The sequence below is a fragment of the Panthera uncia genome, chromosome B4 (assembly GCF_023721935.1).
Source record: "Panthera uncia isolate 11264 chromosome B4, Puncia_PCG_1.0, whole genome shotgun sequence".
Lineage (NCBI taxonomy): Eukaryota > Metazoa > Chordata > Mammalia > Carnivora > Felidae > Panthera > Panthera uncia.
The window spans coordinates 60,019,108-60,042,544 of record NC_064809.1 but is presented as its reverse complement, the minus strand read 5'-3'; the positions used below and the strand labels follow the sequence as shown (position 1 = coordinate 60,042,544).

The following is a 23,437-nucleotide window of genomic DNA, read 5'->3' as shown; positions in this document are numbered from 1 at the left end:
CATCAACCCTCAGTTTATTCTCAGTTTTCAACAGTTTCTCATGGTTTGCCTCCTTCCCTCTCTGTAATTCCCCCCCTCCCCTCCCCCATGGTCTTCCGTTAAGTTTCTCAGGATCCACATAAGAGTGAAAACATATGGTGTCTGTCTTTCTCTGCCTGACTTATTTTACTTAGCATAACACTCTCCAGTTCCATCCACGTTGCTACAAAGGCCATATTTCATTCTTTCTCATTGCCAAGTAGTATTCCATTGTATATATAAACCACAACTTCTTTATCCATTCATCAGGTGATGGACATTTAGGCTCTTTCCATAATTTGGCTATTGTTGAAAGTGCTGCTATAAACATTGGGGTACAAGTGCCCCTATGCATCAGCACTCCTATATTCCTTGGGTAAATTCCTAGCAGTGCTATTGCTGGGTTATAGGGTAGGATCTATTTTTAATTTTTTGAGGAACCTCCACACCGTTTTCCAGAGTGGCTGCAAAAGCCTAAGTTTTCTTACGTGTAAAATCGTAACTTACTATGAGGCCTGTTTTAAGGATTAAATAAGATAATGCATATGAAACAGTGACTGGTAAACTATGCACACTGAATAACTGATAGTTATATTGAACATCTGTTGCTTTTTGGCTTCTGGCATCTTAGTTCTCCCTCTTAATGGCAACTTGAACTCCATTTGGGGATTTAATTCTTACCCCTTGGATTTAGTACGGTGGACTGTAATTAGGTGTCTTGCCCTCCCCTAGCCAAAGGGCAGGCATGTAACCCAAACCAACCCAGTCAGATTCTCCTTCTCTGGAATTTATATACCAAGTGGAGAAACAACACAGAAAATGGTAAATTTTGTCCATTCATGGTAATGCTACCCTAACCAGTTTATTTTTCACTGTAACACCATTGTTAACACTGTTGCCTCTGAATTTCCAAAGGTGATTTATTTATCTTGCCATGCCAATGTCTGGTGTACAGCCTTCCATCAATTCCATAAGCCTCTGATAACCTTTCAACAAAATCCCTTTTCCTAAAGTTAACCTGATCCAGGTCTATTGCTTGTAACCAAAAAAAACTCTATATACACCAGCTATATCTGAAATCTGCATAAATTATCTAATCTAATTGATATTTAATTATAGTAAGTGCAAATAAGATTTAGTGACTTCTCTCTGCTTTCAGAAATACGTTTTATCATTGACTTGGCTTTTGGTTTTAGCCCTAATACATATCCCCACACAGTGAAGTCTATGAGGACTGTTTACCTAAAAGAAAATTCTGTGGAGCAAAGGTGCTGTTTAAGCAGTCATCTCTGTTTGCTCTCTGTTGGAGCACTTCTTGGTAGGGCTTCAAGAAATACAAGCCAAGTGAAAAGAAACTGAATGTCTGATTGATGTCTGATTGCCTGAGTCCACAATTCTATAGGCTTACCTGAGATCTTAAATAAGAATCTTTTCAGATACAGAGGCTTTCATTATTTTTGGCTTTCCTTCTGTGTCTTGGATGTGGTTGCTCTTTGGGTATAGCTACGGGTCAGACTCTGTGTGGTCAATCTGAATCTGCAATTACTGGCATCCAGGGTCAGAGGAGAGGGGTGTAGCAGCAGTGAAAGTGCATGTTTCTTAAACAAGGAAAGAAATGAATAATCACTTTGGTTTTGCTTTACAGATGCTTTGATCCGCTTCATTTTTCACTGTGGGAAGACAGAATGGCAATCTCTGAGTTGCTTTAGCGTTCACTTCCCAGAATAAATCTTTCAAGGCCATGGAGTATCATGCCTCTGTCAGCGGGGCTGCACTATGAACAAGCCATTAAGATGGCATTTCAGTGCAGGGCACAGAAATAATATACTTTCCCATCACTTGGTGTACAAAATTTGGCGCTCCACTCATTTGTCTGCACTTCAGAGCAAACTATTCTAAGGGCAAACGGTAAGAGTTCTTTGAGCAGAAAAGTTTGGAAAACTTAAGTGGGTAGTTAAGAAGGTCAAAGATTTCCTTGTTCTTACAGAATAATTATGCCCAATTCCAGTTTTTTTGTGAAAAAACAGGGGAAAAGAAGTCCATTAATGGATACCAAAATGGGCAACAGTTCCTATCTTCAGTGCTACTGAAGCAGCCTTTACCGACTGTAGTGCGTACAGTTTAGGGTATTCTACCGCACCATGACCAGTTGGTCATTCTGCAGCAAGCTTCCAAAACTAAAATGGCAGGTTAATTTATAGCCTTAGTGAAGCTGTTCTGCTAACCTTCACTGAAGTCCATTACCTGCCCCACAGGGCATTTTTTCTTGATCTACATATGATGAGTGAAATACATGCATAAGAATCTTCTAAGTGACATAAACATTTCCATGCATATAGTTCAATAAATAATTAGTTCAAAATCTTCCTAAAAAAAAACCCACCTAACTTATAGAAGGCATGGAAATATTTAGTGATTACATAATTTATTCATCTTCCTAGGAAATACTTTACCCCCCCTGGTGGTAAAGAAGCAACTAATTCAGGGTGGTCTTTGATTATTCTTTCCTCTCAGTTATATGCCCTCTTTTCTCAACCTACTAGTTAGCAATTCTACATTTTGTACAGTCTAAGGATGCTCGTTGCAAGGGATTTATTTATATCATGGATTGTGCTATACTGAACACATAATGGAACTCATCAATTAAAGATTGCTGAAGTGACAGTTTCAGCACCATGTCTTATGGTAATATATATATCCTTCCTTATTCTTAAGAAACATTCAAATGTCATCAATTATTTCAGTGGGTACTTTTTAAGCCAGAATCTAATTTTAAAATTTATAGTCTATTTCAAAACATGCTATGAGATTTAGAAGGTGCTAATTTCAACCATGAACACAGAGTAATGTTCTTCAGTGTGAAGCTGCATCTAATCATTTGTTCACTTCTCATGGGGAGCAGAGGAATGAGGCATCTGTGATTCCCACTATTCCCTACATAAAACTCTACTAGCGCTTTCTCACCAGAGACCAGATGAATGCTAACTACTTTTATGAAGTTATAGGATATATGCAGATGTAAGATATAGTTACTCTGTATCTGTAGGGTTTTTTGGTTGTAAGCAATAGAACTGGATCAGGCTAACTTTAGAAAAAGAAATTTTGTTGAAAGGATACCAGAGGCTTGCATAATTGATGGGAGGCCATAGCCCAGACATGGGAATGGACAAGCAAAGTTTTTCTCCTTTCATTAAATTGACATTTTTCAGTTCAAGTACAATAAGCTAAAACACTCACTACCTTGCATATTTTACTACTTTTGAGAATTTTCGTTTTCCTTAGTTTAAATCAGAGGCTGCTATATTATAGCTAAGGAAACTAAGAGATGGCACCATGCTTTTAAAAATATGATTCCACTGAACTAATACTGGGTGTCAATCCTAGATTGGCTCTCTGTCACAATGCTGCTGAGAACTACAACCAGTTCAGGTGACTAATTCTTATCTGAATATATCATTTCTGTGGTGTAAACTTGTTGGAAGACAGGTAAAATTGTTATAAGGGTTTACCTGAGATGACAATTGGGGTCTTTAAGTAATGGGGAAAAGCATACAGGAGTCTACACTTGACTTATGGACTAATGACTACTTAAAGGCATGGACTTACGGAATTCTGCCTCCATTTAAGGAAAATGGAGAGAAGAATGCCATGTCTTTCAGATAATGCATAGATAACAAATAAAAAATTTAAAATACTCCCCCAAAATAAATAAGGCAATTTATATATTTAAAAGCAGATGATTCAATACAAACTTTAGAGGCCTTAGTCTTTACATTGTACTCAGATAAGTAACATCCATTTCTGATTCTGAATTAGGTGCTCATATTATTGTCACTTGTGACTTCTATGCTTGGTTTTGTCCTTCATTTCTTTTTTCTTATCTAAATTCCAACCCTTCTTATCAGTCAGAGGTGTATTTAGCTGTGTGCAACAGAAATCTGACAAACAGTGGCTTAAAGAAGGATTTATTATTTAATGCACCATGGTCTCTGGGAGTAAGCCGTCCAGAGCTGGTAAGCAGTCCAGGAACAGACTATTTTCTTGCATGGGGCTCTTTAGTGCGTGTGTGTGTGTGTGTGTGTGTGTGTGTGTGTGTAATATATATATATATATATATATATATATATATATATATATATATATACAGTTCCCTTTGATCATAAGATGGCTGTTGCATCCTCAAGTATTAGTTTATGTACTAAACAGGAAGGAAGTGAAAGGAAAAGCAAAGCATACTTGCCAAAGGAGTGCCAGTTTTTACCAAAAAAAGAAACTTCTTAGAAACCTCACTCAGTAGACTCTTTAGCACCTCAGTGGCCAGAACTGGGTTATGTGGCCACTAAAGACTGAAGAGGAGTTTGAGGAGGAAGCTGTCTGTGACTGTATACACTGCTGCCTTTAAAAACCCTGGAATCCTATTAACTCAGCAGAAGGAGAGACTTTATTTTATGTAGGTAATTAGCACTGTTTGCCACAATTCTGCAGTGCTAGATGAAGAACTATGGTCTTTACACAGTCTGCCCTGTTTCTTCATGTTCCCTTCTGTGAACATTCTGGGCAATTATCATTGAGCTGAGTCATGTATTACAACAATTGTGTGCTGCCTTGTACAATGCACTCATTTTAAAACATGTATTTAGACTCATCATCCCATAAGTTCTCAAAAATGAGTATCAGATTTCATAATACTTCTGCATCATATAAATATGATATTTGACTTACTAATGAATTTACTCACGAATTTCATCTCAATCCTGTTCTTTAGAAAAGTAAATAGCTTATCATTGTTGCTCTAAAAGATATTTCATTTTTGACTACTCCCTAAGCAATCTAGCTATTTTCTAAATTGCTTTAAGAGTCTTACTGGCTCTCTGCTATAGTTCCTAAGCTTATAGCTTTCCTAACAACATTACAACAATAAAACCAAACAAATGAGAAAAAACACCACCCTGTGTTATATCAAAGGTCTGAAGGAGTGAGGTATATTTTAAAATAACTTGAAACTTAGCACTGAAGTAACTGTGGTACAAATCAATTATGACAACTATTTTGCATCTGTTTCCATCTTCATTTTCTCTCTCAAACATGTCTTCCAATTAAGAGAAATGAAACAATAAATAGAGAGTCTTCAACAAACAGTGCAACTTTCTCAATAAATAAGTGCTCTCCTTACTATAATGGCTCTCTAAAAAATCTTTATGGTTATCTTTTCTTAGACATAAGCGTGGAAAAGACCACTGGTCTAAAATAGAACGTCCATGGCCCAACAAAATGGTTATTTCTTAATTTATGAACACATATTGCATTTTTCTAGGAATATGTTATACATGTTATGAAATAAGTACTATTTAAAAAAGGATAATGCAATTGAATAATGCTTCCTTGTATTTGAAAATCTTGATACAGCAATTTGACTCTAGATGTAGTTTAACACTTATTTTACTTTTTAATTTGAGAGGCAGAGAGAAAGAGAGAGAGAGAGAGAGAGAGAGAGAGAGAACATGCATACAAGCAGAGGAGAGGAGCAGAGGGAGAGGGAACAGATCTTAAGCAGGCTCCACGCTCAGCACAGAACCTGACATGGGGCTCGATCTCACGACCGTGAGATCATGACCTGAGCCAAAATCAAAAGTCGGATGTTCAACCGACTAAGCCACCCAGGTACCCCAACACTTGGTTTCAATGTCTGTCAGAGCTGAAAAAGAGACCTCAAAATAATATGTAGGTGAAATCTGAAACACAGCATAGTTAACTCTACTTATTAAATCATGAGGCTCGGGGCGCCTGGGTGGCGCAGTTGGTTAAGCGTCCGACTTCAGCCAGGTCACGATCTCGCGGTCTGTGAGTTCGAGCCCCGCGTCGGGCTCTGGGCTGATGGCTCGGAGCCTGGAGCCTGTTTCCGATTCTGTGTCTCCCTCTCTCTCTGCCCCTCCCCCGTCCATGCTCTGTCTCTCTCTGTCCCAAAAATAAATAAAAAACGTTGAAAAAAAAAATTAAAAAAAAAAAAATCATGAGGCTCATTTTCCAACTTCCAGAGTTTAGTGAAATTTTGAAAACACTGAATTGAGTATTGTATGACACTAAAAATCTGTGAAAAAGTTGTAGTATTTTTACTGTTATGTTTGGTGTTTTCAGGAGATGAGAGAAGAAACAGGAGGCAAGATGACGTAGAGCCCTATAGGCCACTGCAATGACTCTGGTTTTCCTCTGAGTGACATGGACTCATTTCAAGATTTTATACAGAGGAGTGATATAATCTGACCGAAGTTTCAAAAATGACTTTTCAGTGCAAGTGTAGAAGTAAAGATACCAGTCGGGGCGCCTGGGTGGCTCAGTCGGTTGAGTGTCCGACTTTGGCTCAGGTCATGATCTCACAGTTTGTGAGTTCCAGCCCCACGTCAGGCTCTGTGCTGACAGCTCAGAGCCTGGAGCCTGCTTCAGATTCTGTGTCTCCCTCTCTCTCTGCTCCTTCCCTACTCACACTCTGTCTCTCTCTCAAAAAATAAACAAAGATTAAAATAAAATAAAAAAAAAAGAAGTAAAGATACCAGTTAGGAGGTTTGTGTAGAAGTCCAGGCAAGAGCTGACAGTGGCTTGGGCAGTGGTGAAAGCAATTGAAGTGGTCAGAATCTGGATATATATATATATATATTTTAATTTTTTTAATGTTTATTTTTTCTTGAGAGAGAGAGAGAGAAAGAGAGAGAGAGAGAGCAGGGGAGGGGCAGAAAGAGAGGGAGACAGAATCCCAAGCAGGCTCCGTGCCGTCAGCACAGAGCCTGATGTGGGGCTTGAACCCATGAACCATGAGATCATGACCTGAGCCGAAACCAACAGTTGGATGCTTAACCAACTGAGCCACCCAGGCGCCCCAGAATCTGGATATATTTTAAAGATAGATATCCCTATATATTAGATATAGGGAGAGAGAAGTAATCCTTAAAGTTTTAGCTTACACATCATTATGTTGAGAAGGATTCTCTGATCCACTAGGACTTCATTAGGTCATCTTTCCAGGTGCTTCGATAGCACCCTGTGCCACTTCTGTCTCAGCACTTTCACATGGGTGGCAATTTCTGGTTTTCCCCAGACTACAGTTTTTCCAAGACTATAATCCTTGGAAGTGTAGACATCATGTCTATCTTACTTATAGTATATACTCACTATATAAATATTAAATCAGCAATTGTTAATGAGTGAATAGAATATGTAAAATCTATACAGTAGAAATCAATAATACTCTGTTGGCAATAAAAATGTTGGGAAATTTTTTATTGGTATAATATTGTACAAAATCTTATTTTTCAACAGTGCTACATCACCAATTCTATCAAACAGTTCATAATCACTTATATTTTATCATGAACTATTGTAGTTAACACCCAAATTATGGGAAGAGTCCAAATGTCCATCAACTGATGAACGGATTAAGAAGATGTGGTGTACAATGGAATACTACTTGGTGATAAAAAAAGAATGAAATTTTGTCATTTGCAACAATGTGGATGGAACTGGAGGGTATTATGCTAAATGAAATACATCAGTCAGAAAAAGATATCATATGTTTTCACTCATATATGGAATTTGAGAAAGCTAACAGAAGACCATAGGGGAAGGGAGGGAAAAATAAGTTACAAACAGAGAGGGAGGCAAACCATAAGAGACTCTTAAATACTGAGAACAAACTGAGGGCTAATGGAAATGGGGGGGGGGTGGTTGGGGAGGCAGGAAAATGGGAGATGGGCACTGAGGAAGGCACTTGTTGGGATGAGCACTGGGTGTTGTATGTAAGGGATGAATCATGGGAATCTACTCCCGTAGCCAAGACTACACTGTATACACTGTATGTTAGCTAAAATGGCAATAAATTATTAAAAACAAACAAACAAAAAAATTCCTGTAGTTAAATCATAGTATATTCTTTAGCAGATGGTAGTAGCTCTTGAAAGACTTTATCAAGGGCATCTAATATTTTTCACACCCTAATGTATGAGAAAGTCTTAAGAACCTACAGCATATATGAGAATTGCTGATTTTATTTCATGTGTCATCCTTGCACAGGGACCATGCTAATCTTCTCTGTTTTGTTCCAGTTTTAGTGTATGTGCCGCTGACGTGAGCACTAACTGCTTTTATTTTAAATGTCAAATTGGCCAGACCGTACACTATTAGACACTAATAGGTTGAGTGTAGAAATAAAACAATTACAGCTTCAGGGAGGGAAGTTGGGAACATTCCTGTGCTGACTGTTGATAATGCAGTTCAAATCTCTATGGAATAGATCTACTGACAATCCTTTGTTAAGTTTTTTCTTAGTTTTGTACAGTATATACATATTCTGAGAAAAAGTTATTGAAACAGAGCTTTAAAAGCCCAAAGCAAATGGGTAGCACAGCTTTCCATGATTCAAAACCTGGTAATGGTATTAATTTCACTCTTCACATATCCTTTGTGCTTGCTATGTATCTGCTTAGAAAGGAATTAAAAGTATACTTAGCCAATGGTATCTCTCTAAGTTTCTCAGGGTGATTTTACCATGGTGAGTTTACTACATTGAAGGACTGGTTTTTAGCTGTGCAGGTAAAGACCTCAGATTTCCACAATACTAAGCACAAATCTTTCTCTCAAAAGAGTCACAGTAAGTCAAGTTCACCAGACTGTGTAAAAACTTCCCTGTGTTGTAAACAAGTCATAATCAGAAAGCTGCCTAATAAGCAGAGGATCTGAACAAATGGAGTTATATCACATAAATGTTTAATGGCATTTCTTCATTCATGAAACAGAATTTTCTTTTCATTTTAAAATTCTAATTTATTTATTTTGAAAGCAAAAGAGCAAGAGCGAGAGAATCCCAAGCAGGTTCTGCACTGTCAGTACAGATCCCAACGTGGGGCTCAAACTCACAAACCATGAGATCATGACCTGAGCTGAAGTTGGACGCTTAACTGACTGAGCCACCCAGGTGCCTCAAAACAAAATCTTCTTGAACATCTGCTATGTGCCGAGCTTACTCTGAGATACTGAGAATACAGTGGTGAACAAAATAGACAAGATACTTTAATGAGGGAGATAGACAATTAATACAGATTTTTGTCCGTGTTTTTTTAATTGATGCATCTCTAGTATTTAGAGTACTTCCTAGTACATATTAGGTCTCTGATGATATTTGATGATTGAATGAAAAATGCAATATAAGCTATTCAAATAGTTTCAGATAATGTTATATACTAAGAAGAAAATAAAATGGAATCATGATACGATAAAGTAAGGTTAGTAGAAGAGAGAGTAGCTTGCCGAGATTGGTTTATTTGGTAGATTAGATTACTGTTTGGCAACCATTAACCCATTCTTTTTCTCCACCTCCATGGGAGGATTAGTTTTGCACTCCACTGGTGTTGAATTTGACTGTGCAACATGGTTGGCCTAGTAGTGGGTGGAATATACTTTTCTCCCTTTTGACCTTGGGCATGGCCATATGACTTGCTTTGGCCCACAAGATGTCAGAGGTGACACAGTCAAAAACTTGTTCACGTTCTTGGGTTTCCCCTCTTGCACTTCTGCCATCGATGTAAGAAGAACATACCTTGGATAGCCCATAACAGATACCCTCTGACTTTTAGAAACTGTGTTCAAGTGGTTTAATTTCTTTCACTAAATTCAAAAACTTTGATTCTTGAAAGTCTATGCTATTTTCATTAATCTGTTGACTACTAATGTCAGAGTCTTAAACATGAAAGAAATATGAGTGAACAAGTTGCATTTTGGTGGGAGAGTTGAAAGGAAGGGACTTTTACTAACTATTAAAGTACACAATAAAAAAAGGTAGATGTAAAACTTCTTTTTTTATTAACAGGATTTTTTAGTAATTTAACCACTAAAATCAACTAAGAGCAGAAGGAGAGCATGTTTGTTTAGTCCAGTGGCTAAGCTCCACCCCAGACAAGATATTTTCATTTTCAACACATGATACATAAGAAGAGGAAAATGTGAACCACAGGAATGGAATAAATATTGAGGACAAAAGCGAAGTGTTGAATATATTATAGTCACACTAAATCTTAAATGAATAAGCACTCTAAACTATAAAGGAAAAACTAAGCAACAAAGTTATTTTATACGCCAAATGTCCCCACAGATGAATAAAAAGCAGACATTAAAATTCTTGTAAAATGGCAAAGAAACTATGATTAATATGTTCCTGGTACAAGGTAATGATCACATTATGCATGTGAAAAATATGAAAATTTGAAAAATCTTGGTGTCAAGAATAGTGGGATCATTTAATGAATCGATCCCAACATACACTGAATGTTGGATATAGGATTTATCCTAAAATATTGTACTTCAACTCCAATGTTCAGAAAATTATCTAGGCTGGAAAACATTATCTGGAAAAGCCTCAAATGGATTGGAGGGATCTAATGTTGAAACTTACTAGTATAATAATGTTCTGACTGGCAGCCAGGGTTTGGGCAGCCATAATCTTCTATAGCCCACAATCTCAAACAAAGACAGAAGTAAAAAGGACCTGTGAAAATAGACAGAACAAAACCTATATATTTATTACACAGTTAGGGACTAAAGATTCTCCTTTTTCAGACTTAGAACATATGTGACTTAAATATGACAAAGAGTACTTTGCTATCTAGTTTCTTATTTTCTTTAGTTTCTTCAGAGTTGAAAAACATAGCAGAGGTCATGGATAACAGGCTTGACAGCAAGAAAATGGAGAGGATTTAGAAGAAATAGATCCACTGATAAGAGCGTGAAGTAAATACAGAGAACAAAGATGTTTCCAAGGACACAAGAGACAACTAAAATTTAATCTAGGTGAATTACAAGTTAATCAAGTTCTTTCTACTTCAGGAATCTTTGTGGCCATCACTCTATGAAAACAAGTACTATAATTAATGTATAAAAGATGTCCCTAAATTACCAAAGGTAAAAATTGTTGGTTAACACAAGAACAAATTTAATCACTAAAACTTAAAAAAAATCTATTTATATATATCTTCTAAAACTATCTATTTTTAGCACAAATACATGGAACAAAAACCTTATCTATCCAAATACTGCATATCCTCTGAATAGTGTCACATCACTTAGGCGTAACTGTAGAAACCTCAGATTATTTGAGAAAGTATGAACTTGTGGTGTCCAAGTGGCAAACTTTCTACAAGATGTCTGATGAACCTGGCGACTGCTAAAGTCCTGATTTAGTAAGAATGAAACCCATGTAGTTTGACTTCAAAGGATCAGATTTAGAATTAGCCATGAGACTAAAAAGCTGGAAAAATATTTCTACAGTAACCATAGCAACTTGGAAAAAATTCTCAAAATATGTAGTGGCCATTTATAATGTTCTCTGATTTTTGATACCCTTCCTGTGTTTGATGAATTTCTAGCCTTATGAGGTATAACTCCCCTAGGTAAAACTCAGAAAACTTAGTTATCTAACCTGCTCTACTCCCAAGGCTCTGCTAATCAAAGTTGACTGTAATAGACTTTGATTCAGAAAGAACAAGAGGAAGGAAGCTCTGTAGACCAACCGTTTTGCTCGTATGGATGAGACACATTCAACTGTTGGATATTTCAATGGTTGCATTAAGCAATGGGTTCTTTTGGTGCTTGATGGGAATGTAGCAGCGAAGAAGGACTTATCTTTGAACAAGTTTTGTGGTGTAGTTTTGGTATTGTTTCCGGAAGCTTAACCTTCATCCTGGTTCTCCGGCTTTCAACAATTTGGTCAACTACTCAATTTCCTTTTAATAAGCTTTTTTACTGTTTAAGTAGCCAGAAAAACCCTGATTGACACTAAATGGCTACTAAGCAGCGGCTGAAGGCAATGTAACCTCAGGAATATCAGAAAGATCTATGGTTAGTTCTGGCTCTCTAAGGGCTGATGGCTCTAAAATTCCAGCCAGTTTTCTGAAAGAGAAAAAAAAATTAAAAAGCAACATCTGGCAGCCTGCATAGTAGCCAAGTAAAAAATTATTACCTACAGTCACTTGAAATGAAGTGATCAATGAAGGCAAGACTTCGGAAGATCCAGAGACTACTAATATGGAACAACAATATAAAGAGTGTGAAGAAGACAAAATTACTTGCTTTTATTTCCATAGCACAGCTTTAAAAAAGATAATGAAATGTTCACAATTCTAACTTCTCAGTTCAAGACAAAAATCGCAGCGAACAACTATTCCCTAATGCTCCCGGGGAAGGAAAAGCCAGCACTGGTGGACAACACTGTCCATTTTTTATAGACCAGAAGTGCTCATGCTGCTTTCCATGGAGTTGAGTTGTAATCAGAATGCTCTGGCCCACACTGACCATTGGCTTTGGCTACTTGATCAAATGATCCATATAACAGATAGGCATCAAAAAATTCCAACTTAATAAAATTATAAGATTCCCAGGTTTAATGAAGAGATGCCTGTCTTGAGCCACTACAACAAAAATTTATAACGTCTTTTCCAATTTCTAGTCCTGTCAATTATTTGCAGACTCAGAGCTTTCTGAGCAAAGAAGAGAATGCAAGTTCCTAAAGATACAGCTTGTAATGACATCAGAGGTGTAAACTGTAAACTGTGAGCTTGGCCTTTCTCATCAAGGTAACTGCACTGAAGAAAGGGAAATACCAGGTCTTTTGAGTACTGTTGTATAACAGCTCTGAACTAATCCTAAAAAACAAGGGACCTAGAATACCACTGTGGATTAGTGGTCACAAAGGATGATTGTAGGAATCAAATGATGACTGGAGTTTTACCCTGAATCTGCCTCACATCCAGCCCACTAGGACCTTAAACACACAGAGTATACAAATGGCACTGGAGAAGGATAGTAGATTACCAGAGGCTTCATCAGATAGTGATTTCATAAGCAGCTGCTATTGCAGATGTACATTCTTTACTCAAGCTCTCAGCACCAGGTATATGACTATTAATCTGCAAATGATTTTTTTCCTCTTTCCCAACAGAGAGAGAACACCTGTAACAGCTGCTTTCATAGAGCAATAAACTATTCTATCTTAGGGTTATATAAATTATTTGGCTCTGAACTGCAATATATTTCACAAAGACCATTACTGTCTTGCCAAAACATAGGACAACTATATTGATGACATTATGTCTCCAGGACCTGGAAAGCTGGAGGTAATAAGTATTCAGGATTCTTTGTACAGATATGTTAAACACATCTATAAGTCTAATATAAGTGTAGTAAGGTGGGAGACACATTATATGAATATATAAGAACTACACCTCGGTGAAGTTTCTGAGGGCCCAGTGATCTTAAGTGTATCAGGATAACCTCTACAAAGTTAAAAGTAACTGTGCCTTGTGCCTCCTGCTACCAAGAAAGAGGCGCAGTGGCATGTGTCTTTTGAAAGTAATATATATCACATCGGGAATCTTGCTTTGACCTATTTATAAAGTGACCTGAAAGCCCCCAGGTATGAGTGGGCACAAGAGGAAAAAGGAGCCCTCCTAGTTAATCCGGGCCACAGAGTATCTACCTGGCCTTCATGATCTACTGATTCAATGTACTTAGAACTGCCAATATTTTATCCAAATGCTAGATGGAGCCTGTGGCAAGTTCTGATTGAGGAATCCCAACTGAGATCTCTAAAGTTTTGGAGCAACATCACCAGGCAGGAAATTTGTTCCTTTGGAAAGGAGCATTTAGCTTGCTACTAAGTCCTATTAGAGTCTGTATGTTGGACTGTGGGAAAAATAAATGTGACCTGATCTGCCCCAAATGAACTTGGTTTAGCTGATTCACTGAACTATTAAATTAGGCATGCTCAGTAGCAAGCCATATTAAGTGATTGTGACATATATGGAATGAGACTTGAGAAAGTTCTTACAGCAGAGATCATATGATCAGATCACTCACACTCTCAGCTATACTTGCCTTGTGGTAGGTTGCTGCAACAGATTTCAGGCCATTCCCTTTGTGAACACATTTTGTTTTTATAAGGGATAGCTGAAGTATTTTGCTCTTACTTTACCTGATGTTACCGTTAATATTGTTAAGTATGGAAGAAGGGTCTATTTTGAAGGTTAAAGTATTAGCAAAGGGTATATATAAATTGATGTTGAATAGCCAAGCAATGTAGGATAGTGTATGTTTGTCATGTTTTCTTGTTTTGGCATTTTGGAAAAACCCTTAACATATCAGGAGATATCCTATGCTTATAAGTTTAGTCACTGTGAGACAGAATGCACAAAGAGTATTTTCTTAGCTTGTTTTTGTACCCAGTATATAGGCAGACATGTGATCAAAGGTCTACCAACCCGGTTTACACCCATGAGATTTCAGTAAGAAATGAGCAATCTGATGAATGAAACTCCACATGGGACTTTTTTAACTGGTGAGGGTAGAGGCAGAGATTTAGCCAGAGGCTGTGAGATGCAGTCAGTGATACACAAGTGGTGTTAGGTGGGGAAGTGAAAGCAATAAGTTTGGGGGGAGTTTGGTGGGGAAGCAGCAGCAATGAGATTTCCTCATGAGGCCAGTTCTATGTCATGGTTTTGGGGTTTGCTTTTGGAAGCTGAATTTCAAAGCCCATTTTCCCATCCCAATAACCTCTTAATAAATAAACTGCTTTTTCTGCTTAAGCAGTCAGAGTCAACTTCTACTGCTTAAAATTAGGAATTCAATCTGAATTTTAAAAATAAACAGTTTTCAAGTAGACCAACAACTTGTCAGATATTTATAGGATCTTAATCAGGGTAACTGCAAATTTTCTGTTAAAGGGATGCAACGATAAAAATTAGTTCTTAAGGGGTAAACTCATGTGAATGCTGCACCTTTATGTATAAAACTAAGGATTATGGAATCTCATGCATGGAATCTCAACTGAACCAATCAATGATGAGGAGAATTGATGAAAAATGACTAGAAAAAGAATACAGAATAATATCTTTAAAAGGAGATAAAATAAGAGATGTACATTGCTGCATCAATCCCAGAGAAAGAAGTACAATTATGTCTTATCTATCCATTTAGTATTCTTTATTTTAAAAAATAAGAAAAACTGTCTGACAATCTAGTCAAAGACTAAGGCAGACATGTGATTCACCCATAATCTAATGGATTTCATTCAGAAATAATGTGATGATAATAAATGATGTATCTGCTTCCTCTCTGTTACAGACTAGAGTTCACATGTATTAAATAATTGGCCTTCCTTTAAAGAGGGAGCACAAAGCTTCCAGAGCAAGACAGGAGCACAGAGAGGTCATGTCAGTGCATATGAATCAGCAACGAACAGAATGTCAAGGAGGTTTTCTCTGTTTTCATATGAGAAGAAAAATACCGCATCTCTTAGAAAATGATTTTTTCATGCTGTTTCCAAGGCACTATTAGTTACAAACCAAATTGTTATTTTTGCTATTTTTTCAAAGGAAAGAACTGATGGCCGAGGAGATACATATGATGGAAAACAACTATATAATAAATCAAGTAGTTTAAATGTAAAAACTACTAGTGTCTTTTGGTAATAATACCATCTCCTTTCTACTGAAAGTAAATTTTGACAAGGAAATAATAGTCATTTCAAGAATTTCAGTTAAAAAGTAGCACATGAAAAATAATTCATCTCTTAATTATTTATACATTTAAAAAATAAGTCAAAGAATGGGAAACAACAGATATTCATAAATATGCAGGTAATATAAAGAACATTAACTTATTATAGAGTAAGTCTACAATCCCACAGATATAATTTCTATAGCCAATTGTTCAAAGTACACAAGAGAAAGTTATATTATTTGTAAATGTTTTACAAGAAACTCTTGCAGATATTAGTGCAAAGCCTGAATTGTTACTGTTCGAACACTGCATCTTTCTTTTAAATGACAATTTCTTCTATCTAGCAAGATTAAATTAAGAATCAAGAGCCATTGAGAAGTGTCAGACAAGTAAATACTAGGATTATACTACTTAGTTCTGTGCTAAAATAATATAAAATCAAGTTTTTGTAAAAAAGTATTATCCATGCCAACTAACTTCAAAATTTAACAAAATTGGTTTTCAAACAGATTATGTTGGGATCATGATTCAGTTTTCTTAATTTGCTACATAAAAACTTGTTTGCAATAATGACTTGTATATTTGGATCTATTTTAAAGGACTGAAATAATCTGACATGTTAGTTTTCTTTTTAATTCCTACAGGAGTATAATTTTAAGGGAGTTTGGCATTAGCCTGTATGTGAGTAGAAATGTGTACTAACTCCTGGAATACACCCACAAAGACTTTTATGAGAACTAAAGATAGAGATAATACCACCTGGAATAATAGAGCTAGAATGGTTTTAAAAAAGACAAAGCAAAGTTATCGTTACCTTATCACTGCTATCACATAAGCTGGTGGTGGTTTTAACGTCACAGCTTAATTTATGTTGTACATTTCATAAAACTTCATTTTAAGACTTTGTCAATCTTTTACTACTACCTAACATGGTCACGCCAACTAGAAAAATATCAGTCTTCTTTGCTATATAAATCAAATCTTAAAACCCTGCAGAAATAATATTTAAGCTATCTAAACCAATAGTCTTTGTTAGGGTCCTCAGAAGTTCCCAGTAGGTGAAAAAGCTACTTAAAAATAACTTATAAATTGTATGCAATACATAACTGCAAGCAATTTCCCAAGTGAACTCTGTATGACTGTACACTATCCTTGTTTTTCTACTTTCCTTCCTCATTTGTCTGGATGGAGCTAATTTATTTAATTTATCCAAATAGAGCCTGGAAAAGTAGAAAGGGGATTAAAAGCCTGCTAGTGGAGAAACTGACAATCCTAGACTACTGTATGAAAAGTAATGCAGAAAGCAAATTATCTAATCAGACTTAAGGAGCTACTGGGGCATCTCCCTATATGGTTTGCAGTCAGACAGAACCAAATTAAAATTTTGACTCTCTTACTGATCTTGCGCCATGATCAAATATCACTGACTTTCAATTTTCCTTGTCTGCAAACAGCAGATATTATTTCAGAGATGTTTGGAGGATTATGTGAAACAGTGTAAATAAAGCAGCTGCCATAATATTTTGGACAAACTTGGCACTCAATAAATGGTTTTTGTTTTGTATTGTTTTCTGATACAGAACATTTCACTTCAACAACTTCAATTCCACTTAAGCTGAACATTTCTAGGTGTTCTTTTAACAGTCATATCATAATAAGATAATTCTTTATTGCTATTCTTTATTGCTGTATCTTGCTCACATAGGTAGATTGCTGGTAAACAGCTCAGGCTCCAGAGCCAGACTATCACTTTCTAGTTTTATGATTTGGTGGCTAATAATATTCTTAACAATGAATACACACACACACACACACACACACTCCTTAGACTAGTGCCTGGAATATGGTAAATGGTACATAAGTATTAGCTTTCATCATCACTGTTATCATCATTTCAATTTTGAGGCCTTTGATAGCTACTGCTTCCTCTAGGTCTGACCTCTGGTTTTTCCTTCTTGACCAGTTGCTCACCATTTATATTATGAGATATCCAGACGTTCTGAGTAAAAGCTTCACTGGGTTGGGTCCATCTCAAATGCTATACCTCGCTTATAGGCCTTCCATGATAGTATATCCATCAGGTGTGTCAATTCCTAACTGACACAAGCTATGACTCAAAGTTGACATTTTGTTGATTTATCTTTGTTTTGAATCAATTCTTATCACCATCTAAATTTTAAGAACTTTGGTATAGCGTACTGGTGGAGAAAAGTCATTTGAGTATTTAAAAAAGAGTTAAAACATTTCATTGAAGAATAAAGCCAATTGTCATTGTGATAATTTGAGAAGTGACTGGATAATTATTTAAATGAATAGTTTAAGTTGGTACACAAAAACAGAGATAAGCATTTTTAGATTCTAAATGACCTCAACAGAAGTATTTACTTACTGTACTTTGATTTAGAAGTTTTTTTCTTTAAACAAAATGCTATCCCCCAAACAGAGTACATTAATTGGTATACCTATTAGTTCTTATGTGTACTTAATTAAATTGTTATTTTAATTCTAAGTTGGAACATATGTTGTTATTTCCTGAAACAGATATAGTAATTGGCTTTAATGAAGCATGAAGTTGTATCTATCTTTTCAATTACTCCACTGTTGAAATGGAAATGATCAACAGTGATCTCCCTCACCAGAGACCATGACTATTCACATGTCAGCAAATTTTTTTAAGGTTATTCTTATGCAACTGAGTATAGCAAAATAAGAAAGAGGGTCAAGAAGACTGTTAAAATATAAAGTGAAGGATGGCAATAAATTTTATTTTAAGGTATACTGTATGAAATAAATTTTCAAAGATTGCAAGACGGAAAAAAAATAAATAATTTTTTAGACCACACCTCTGTAAACTACATAAACTTTTGAAACCTATTCACCTCACTGGTTTCGCTAACCCTCCTCTGAATTAAGTTTTCTGTTCTTTATATCTAGAGAGGATAAATTTATGAGCTAGTGAAATATCAGGTGGCAAAATGATTTGCACTGGCTATTTCTAAATCTATCTACCTATTTATTTGTTATTGTGCCATTTGAAATGGGTGAAATTTTATAAATTTGGAAGGTAAATTTTTTATGCATGAACTTAAAATACAGGTTGTGTGCAGAAGCTTTAATTCCCTTTGGCATTAAAAAATGAGGTACGACTGAAAGGGCAGCAAGTACATGTGAGGGTACATTCAACTTACTAGGCCTTGATCAGACAGAAGCATTTTCTGACATGATACCCAAATGTACAGTTAGAAGGGCAGATGCTTCTTGCATAGGTGATGATACAGCCTACCCCAGGATGAGTAGGAGCAAGTTAATTAGGCTAATTAATTAGAATGAAAATGAAGAATGAAGCCAACTGTCATTGTAATAATTTGACAGATCATTGAAAATGAGGCAGAAGACCGGGGGATGTTCGAAAGTGTCCTTTTCCACATTAATGCATAAATAATGCATAAAATCACTAGTATGATGCAACTGATTTATACCAAGACTTAGAAGCCTCTCGAAAGATTTACCAGTTGTCAAGGAAAATGTTACATACAATGTTGATAGATTTTAGAGGTGTAAGAGACATTACAGATCAGACAGTGGAACTTCCATATTGTTAAGAGAAGAAAAGTCAAGCACCACAAGGCGTTAAATAACTGTCTTGAAATCATGTTTAAGTCAAGTAACTGTAGAACTGATTGGAGAGTTCATTTTGGCCAAATACTAACTCTTAATAAATAGTCTGGGACGCAAACACTAAAGAATACATAGCAAAACTGGATTAAAAGAGTCCTTTTAAAATTAAGAAATTCTGACAATGACTTGACCACAAAAACTTTGAAGTAAGATAATTGTTCCTTAGTCTTCTCTAAAGATCTAAATTAAAAGGATCCTCTAAAGTGAAGATTATTTTCCTGGAGGTGACTTAGAAAACACAGGCCATAATTCTGGTTAAGAGGAAAAAAAAATAATCTTTTATTACATTTGGACAAGATTTTATTTTTTAGGAATCACTGCTTGGCTGTGAGTAGTTGTTGCTTGCTGAATGTTATTCACACTTCCTCCCTCATAGCAAGCTCATGTGTAACAGTCTTAACTTGTGGGATGGGTTGGAACACTCCATTTTATTCCAAGGGCCATAGGTCATTATAAACCACAAATTCCTCCTCCCTAGGGAAGAGTCAAGGGATGTGGTCTTTCCTATCTCATTTTTCTACAATCTCCTTTAGTCTAAAATAAAGTTTCTGGCACTAAACACAAGATTTGATATATTATAATACCTTACCTGGCAATTAATATCGAGAGAGAAATCTTTTCCAGAATGGCACCTATGGAATTTCTATTGTCTAGTTACAATGAGGCACAATGAAAGAATAAATATTTTAAAGGCCTGACAGGAAGAAATTTTCCCCAAAAGATGATTTTGATGGTCTAGAATGGACATTGATGAACTTTTCTCTATAAAGGGCCAGATGGTAAATATTTTATGTTATATGGTCCCGATAGTCTCTCAAACCACTCTGCTGTTGCAACACGAAACCAGCTAAAAACATTACATAAATGAATGGGTATGCTGTGTGTTTCAGTAAAACTTTATTTACAAAACAAACAGCAAACCAGACTTGAACCTTGAGCTTTAGTTTGCAATCTCTAATATAGAATTTATAATGATTCAAGAGAGTTTAAACCAAAATTTAAATTTTAATGAAATACATTCCAATGCAAAGCACTACACTTGAAGGTACCCTGCTGAAATCTTTGCAGATGATCCTATTTATCTTTTCTTTGCGGCTCTAAAAATTATAGAGAAGACTTATAAGATTATTTAAAAATTAGATACTTTTCATCAACTGATAGAAAACGTATAAGAGCTAAAGCTGCAAAACACTAGCTTTTCAATTGCATGCTGACTGCAAATTCAATATAATCATTATTTCTTCTGGGCTTAACAAGATAGACTTTACAGAGGATTAAAAAAAACCCTATTACTTCGAATACTTAAAAGGAAGGCATTTTTATCACTGGGACAGATCCATTATCAATTTGAATTATTTTTCTGATTGATCACTTAAAAAGCTCTCCTTGTTTGGATATTTTGGTTCCATACTAATTTTTGGTTATTATTATGACTTGGACTAACAGTATAAGTACCATGTAGCCAACTTAGCAAATAATTTAGGATGCAATTTCAGTGTAAATTATTATTATTATGATTATTTACTTCTGAGAGAGAGGGAGAGAGACAGAGAGACAGAGAGACAGAGTGTTAGCAGGCAAGGAACAGAGAGAGGGAGACACAGAATGCAAAGTAGGCTCCAGGCTCAGAGCTGTCAGCACAGAGCCTGGCTGGAACTCACAAACTGCGAGATCATGAGCTGAGCCGAAGTCGGACGCTTAACCGACTGAGCCACCCAGGTGCCCCAATTTCAATGAAAATTATAATTCACTTAATTAGTACATGTATAGGTAGCCCCTTTGTTCTGTCAAAGATGCTCAGATCAGAGGAAAAGTATTTATAAAATTTGGTGACACTTCCATTGATTTGAAACAAGAAAGACTAGTAAATGGTGTTTATAAGACATTTTCTCAGTATAATTCTAATTCTTGTACAATTTTAATTCTAATTCCTAGTATAACTGTAATACTTAAAAGGATTGGATAATTGATTAAAAACTTGTTGATTGCAGATATATGGAAAAAGCAATGTTACCCTCTATGGTGATAATGTGATTCTACTGAATCTTATACCGTGTAGGACAAGTTATAAGTTATTTGAAAAGTTAAGCATTTGGATTTTTCTGTGTTTCTTTGTCTCTTAAAAGCAAAAAACTGAAAGGAAAGATGTAAGGAAAAGAGTCTTCATTTTAGCCGTTTAGCGAATCTGGTAAGGGTAAGATGATGTCAAAGGGAAAATTGTTTAGGACAAAAGACATATAAAGACAGGAACTAACACAACATTAGACTTCTTCCTTCAAAGATTTCTGAAAACTTCAAAAGGGGAAGATTACTTCACAGACTGGAATGTAAGCCCAGTTGGAACCAAAGTCTATAGGGCTTTTGAGGTGTCTAATGCTAAAAATCTCAAGTTGACTCTCTAGTTAAAAAAAGCTGGAGAGGAGAAAGGAAAATTTTCGTTCTGGAAAAGTGTTCTTCTCTGATGCAAATAGAAATCCATCTTACAAAGGAAGAAGTAGAGATGAGTTGCCCTAATTTACTCTTTTGGAAAGAGACTAGAAGATTATGAATTTGCTAAAAAACTTTTGTTTCTTCTAACTATGACTTTGTAAGCTATGAGATATCTTATTTTTTGTGAAAAATTTCCAAGCCCAAAGATATTCATACAAATTAACTTGAAACACTGAAATACAGTTTTGGAAAGAAGAAGAGTATAGAGAATCGAAATTCTTAAAAAGTTATATAAAAAAGAGGTCTAGTAAATAGTTGGTCCTCCATTTCAGATATTTTATCCATTTTCCTTTTTTATAGCTTTTCTGTTTGAAGAGATGGAAACATTCAAATGTTAAAAGTATTCCACAATGTGTTATAAAAAAAAAAAACTCCCAAATCTCCAAGTGGAAGTAATAAACTTCCTACTTGCACACTGAATAAATCAGTCCTACTCTTCTGTGATTCTAGTAACAAGAGTAAAATAAACTTTTAGAATCACACTGTAAACTTCAGAAGAAATTTTCTAAAACTTTCTAAAATGCACATTTTTAATTAACAAAAAATAATGCTACTAAGAGTTTGTTCTTCTCCTTAATGCAGTGAAAATGATAAAAATCATAGCACACATTATTGAATTTTTACGTTAGCTATTCTATTTTATTATACGTAGTAGCTCATAGCAATTCTGTAAGGTAAGGTGTATTCTCCTTACCATATACAGGAACAAGCATAAAGAAGTAGAACTTTGGTGCAAACAGAGTCAAATGCTTTCATGATTTTGTTGCTGTTATTTAATGAATGTCTCTACACGTGAGAACTGGTTTACCCAATACAAATGAATAGTAATCCTTTAATACGATTCATAAGAACATACAGATTAAAGTGGCAGAGTTCATTGTCAGTTGTCTTCAAGGGTTACTTTGCTTACCAGAGACCAGATAACTCCTATAAAGGCATTTCTTGCTCTCATTTTAAATATTTCTTATGGCAGCCACATGACTCCTTTTGATGAGAAAGTAGTATCATTTTGATTTTTTTAAGAAAAATCTCCCATTTTGATAAAAAATACTAAATAATACAAAAATACTAAAATAATGGTATAAATGGGTTTGCTTTGTTCTATAATCTCTTGTTCAGATTTAGAACTCAAGTAAGGATTGGTCATATATTATTAAGAAAACCTGATAAAAAAAAAGGATGCACCCACAAGACATCTTGAATTTATCTGAAGTCTAGTTCTTTCACTACTGCAATTGCTGTACATATGTGGAAAGCATCTATAATTCCTTTGCTGCATGACTACTTTTAAACCAGACGATTTAAAATAAGCATTCTGGGGATACATATGGAAATAGCAGTTTTCTGAGAATATATCACTTCCTGAAAAGTCAATTGACTATTTTTGGCTCAGTTTTCTCTTCAGAAGGTTAAGCACCTCTTTATTGGTTTTATTGAATTTATTTGGGTGAAACTGCTTTTAAAGACACCTGGATAACATGTGTAAAAATTTAGTCCCATACAAAATGCTTCTATGAATGGATGATTTACCTAGAAAGCCTAATTAGCAATTTGTACTCTGCTAACAAATTCTCCTTTGTTGAAACATAATGGTAGCAATTGAGGGGTGAGAATTTTCTTTGTATCATACCTAATTTGACTTCAAATTAAGAGTGTGTGATTAACCCGGTGTCATGCACTTTTTACTGTACTTCTGGCCTTCCACTTTACTGCCAAT

General features: G+C 35.6%; 1 protein-coding gene and 1 non-coding gene across 9 annotated transcripts in view; both read right to left on the bottom strand.

Moving 5' to 3' along the window:
* Window positions 1–23,437, bottom strand: part of CCDC91 (coiled-coil domain containing 91) — a 357,464-nt gene that overhangs the window by 36,665 nt on the left and 297,362 nt on the right. The window contains exon 15 of one of the 8 annotated variants that reach the window (XM_049625215.1): window positions 10,505–10,546. The exons of the other annotated variants lie outside the window; for them this stretch is intronic. Within the exon in view, the coding sequence (XP_049481172.1) occupies window positions 10,520–10,546 (27 nt within the window). The 3' untranslated portion in view covers window positions 10,505–10,519. Of the gene's footprint in view, window positions 1–10,504; window positions 10,547–23,437 lie in introns of those variants that run through there. 8 annotated transcript variants of the gene reach the window in all.
* On the bottom strand, window positions 8,034–8,141 carry LOC125920491 (U6 spliceosomal RNA). The gene has a single exon (XR_007457081.1). It is a non-coding gene; the product is annotated as a U6 spliceosomal RNA (small nuclear RNA).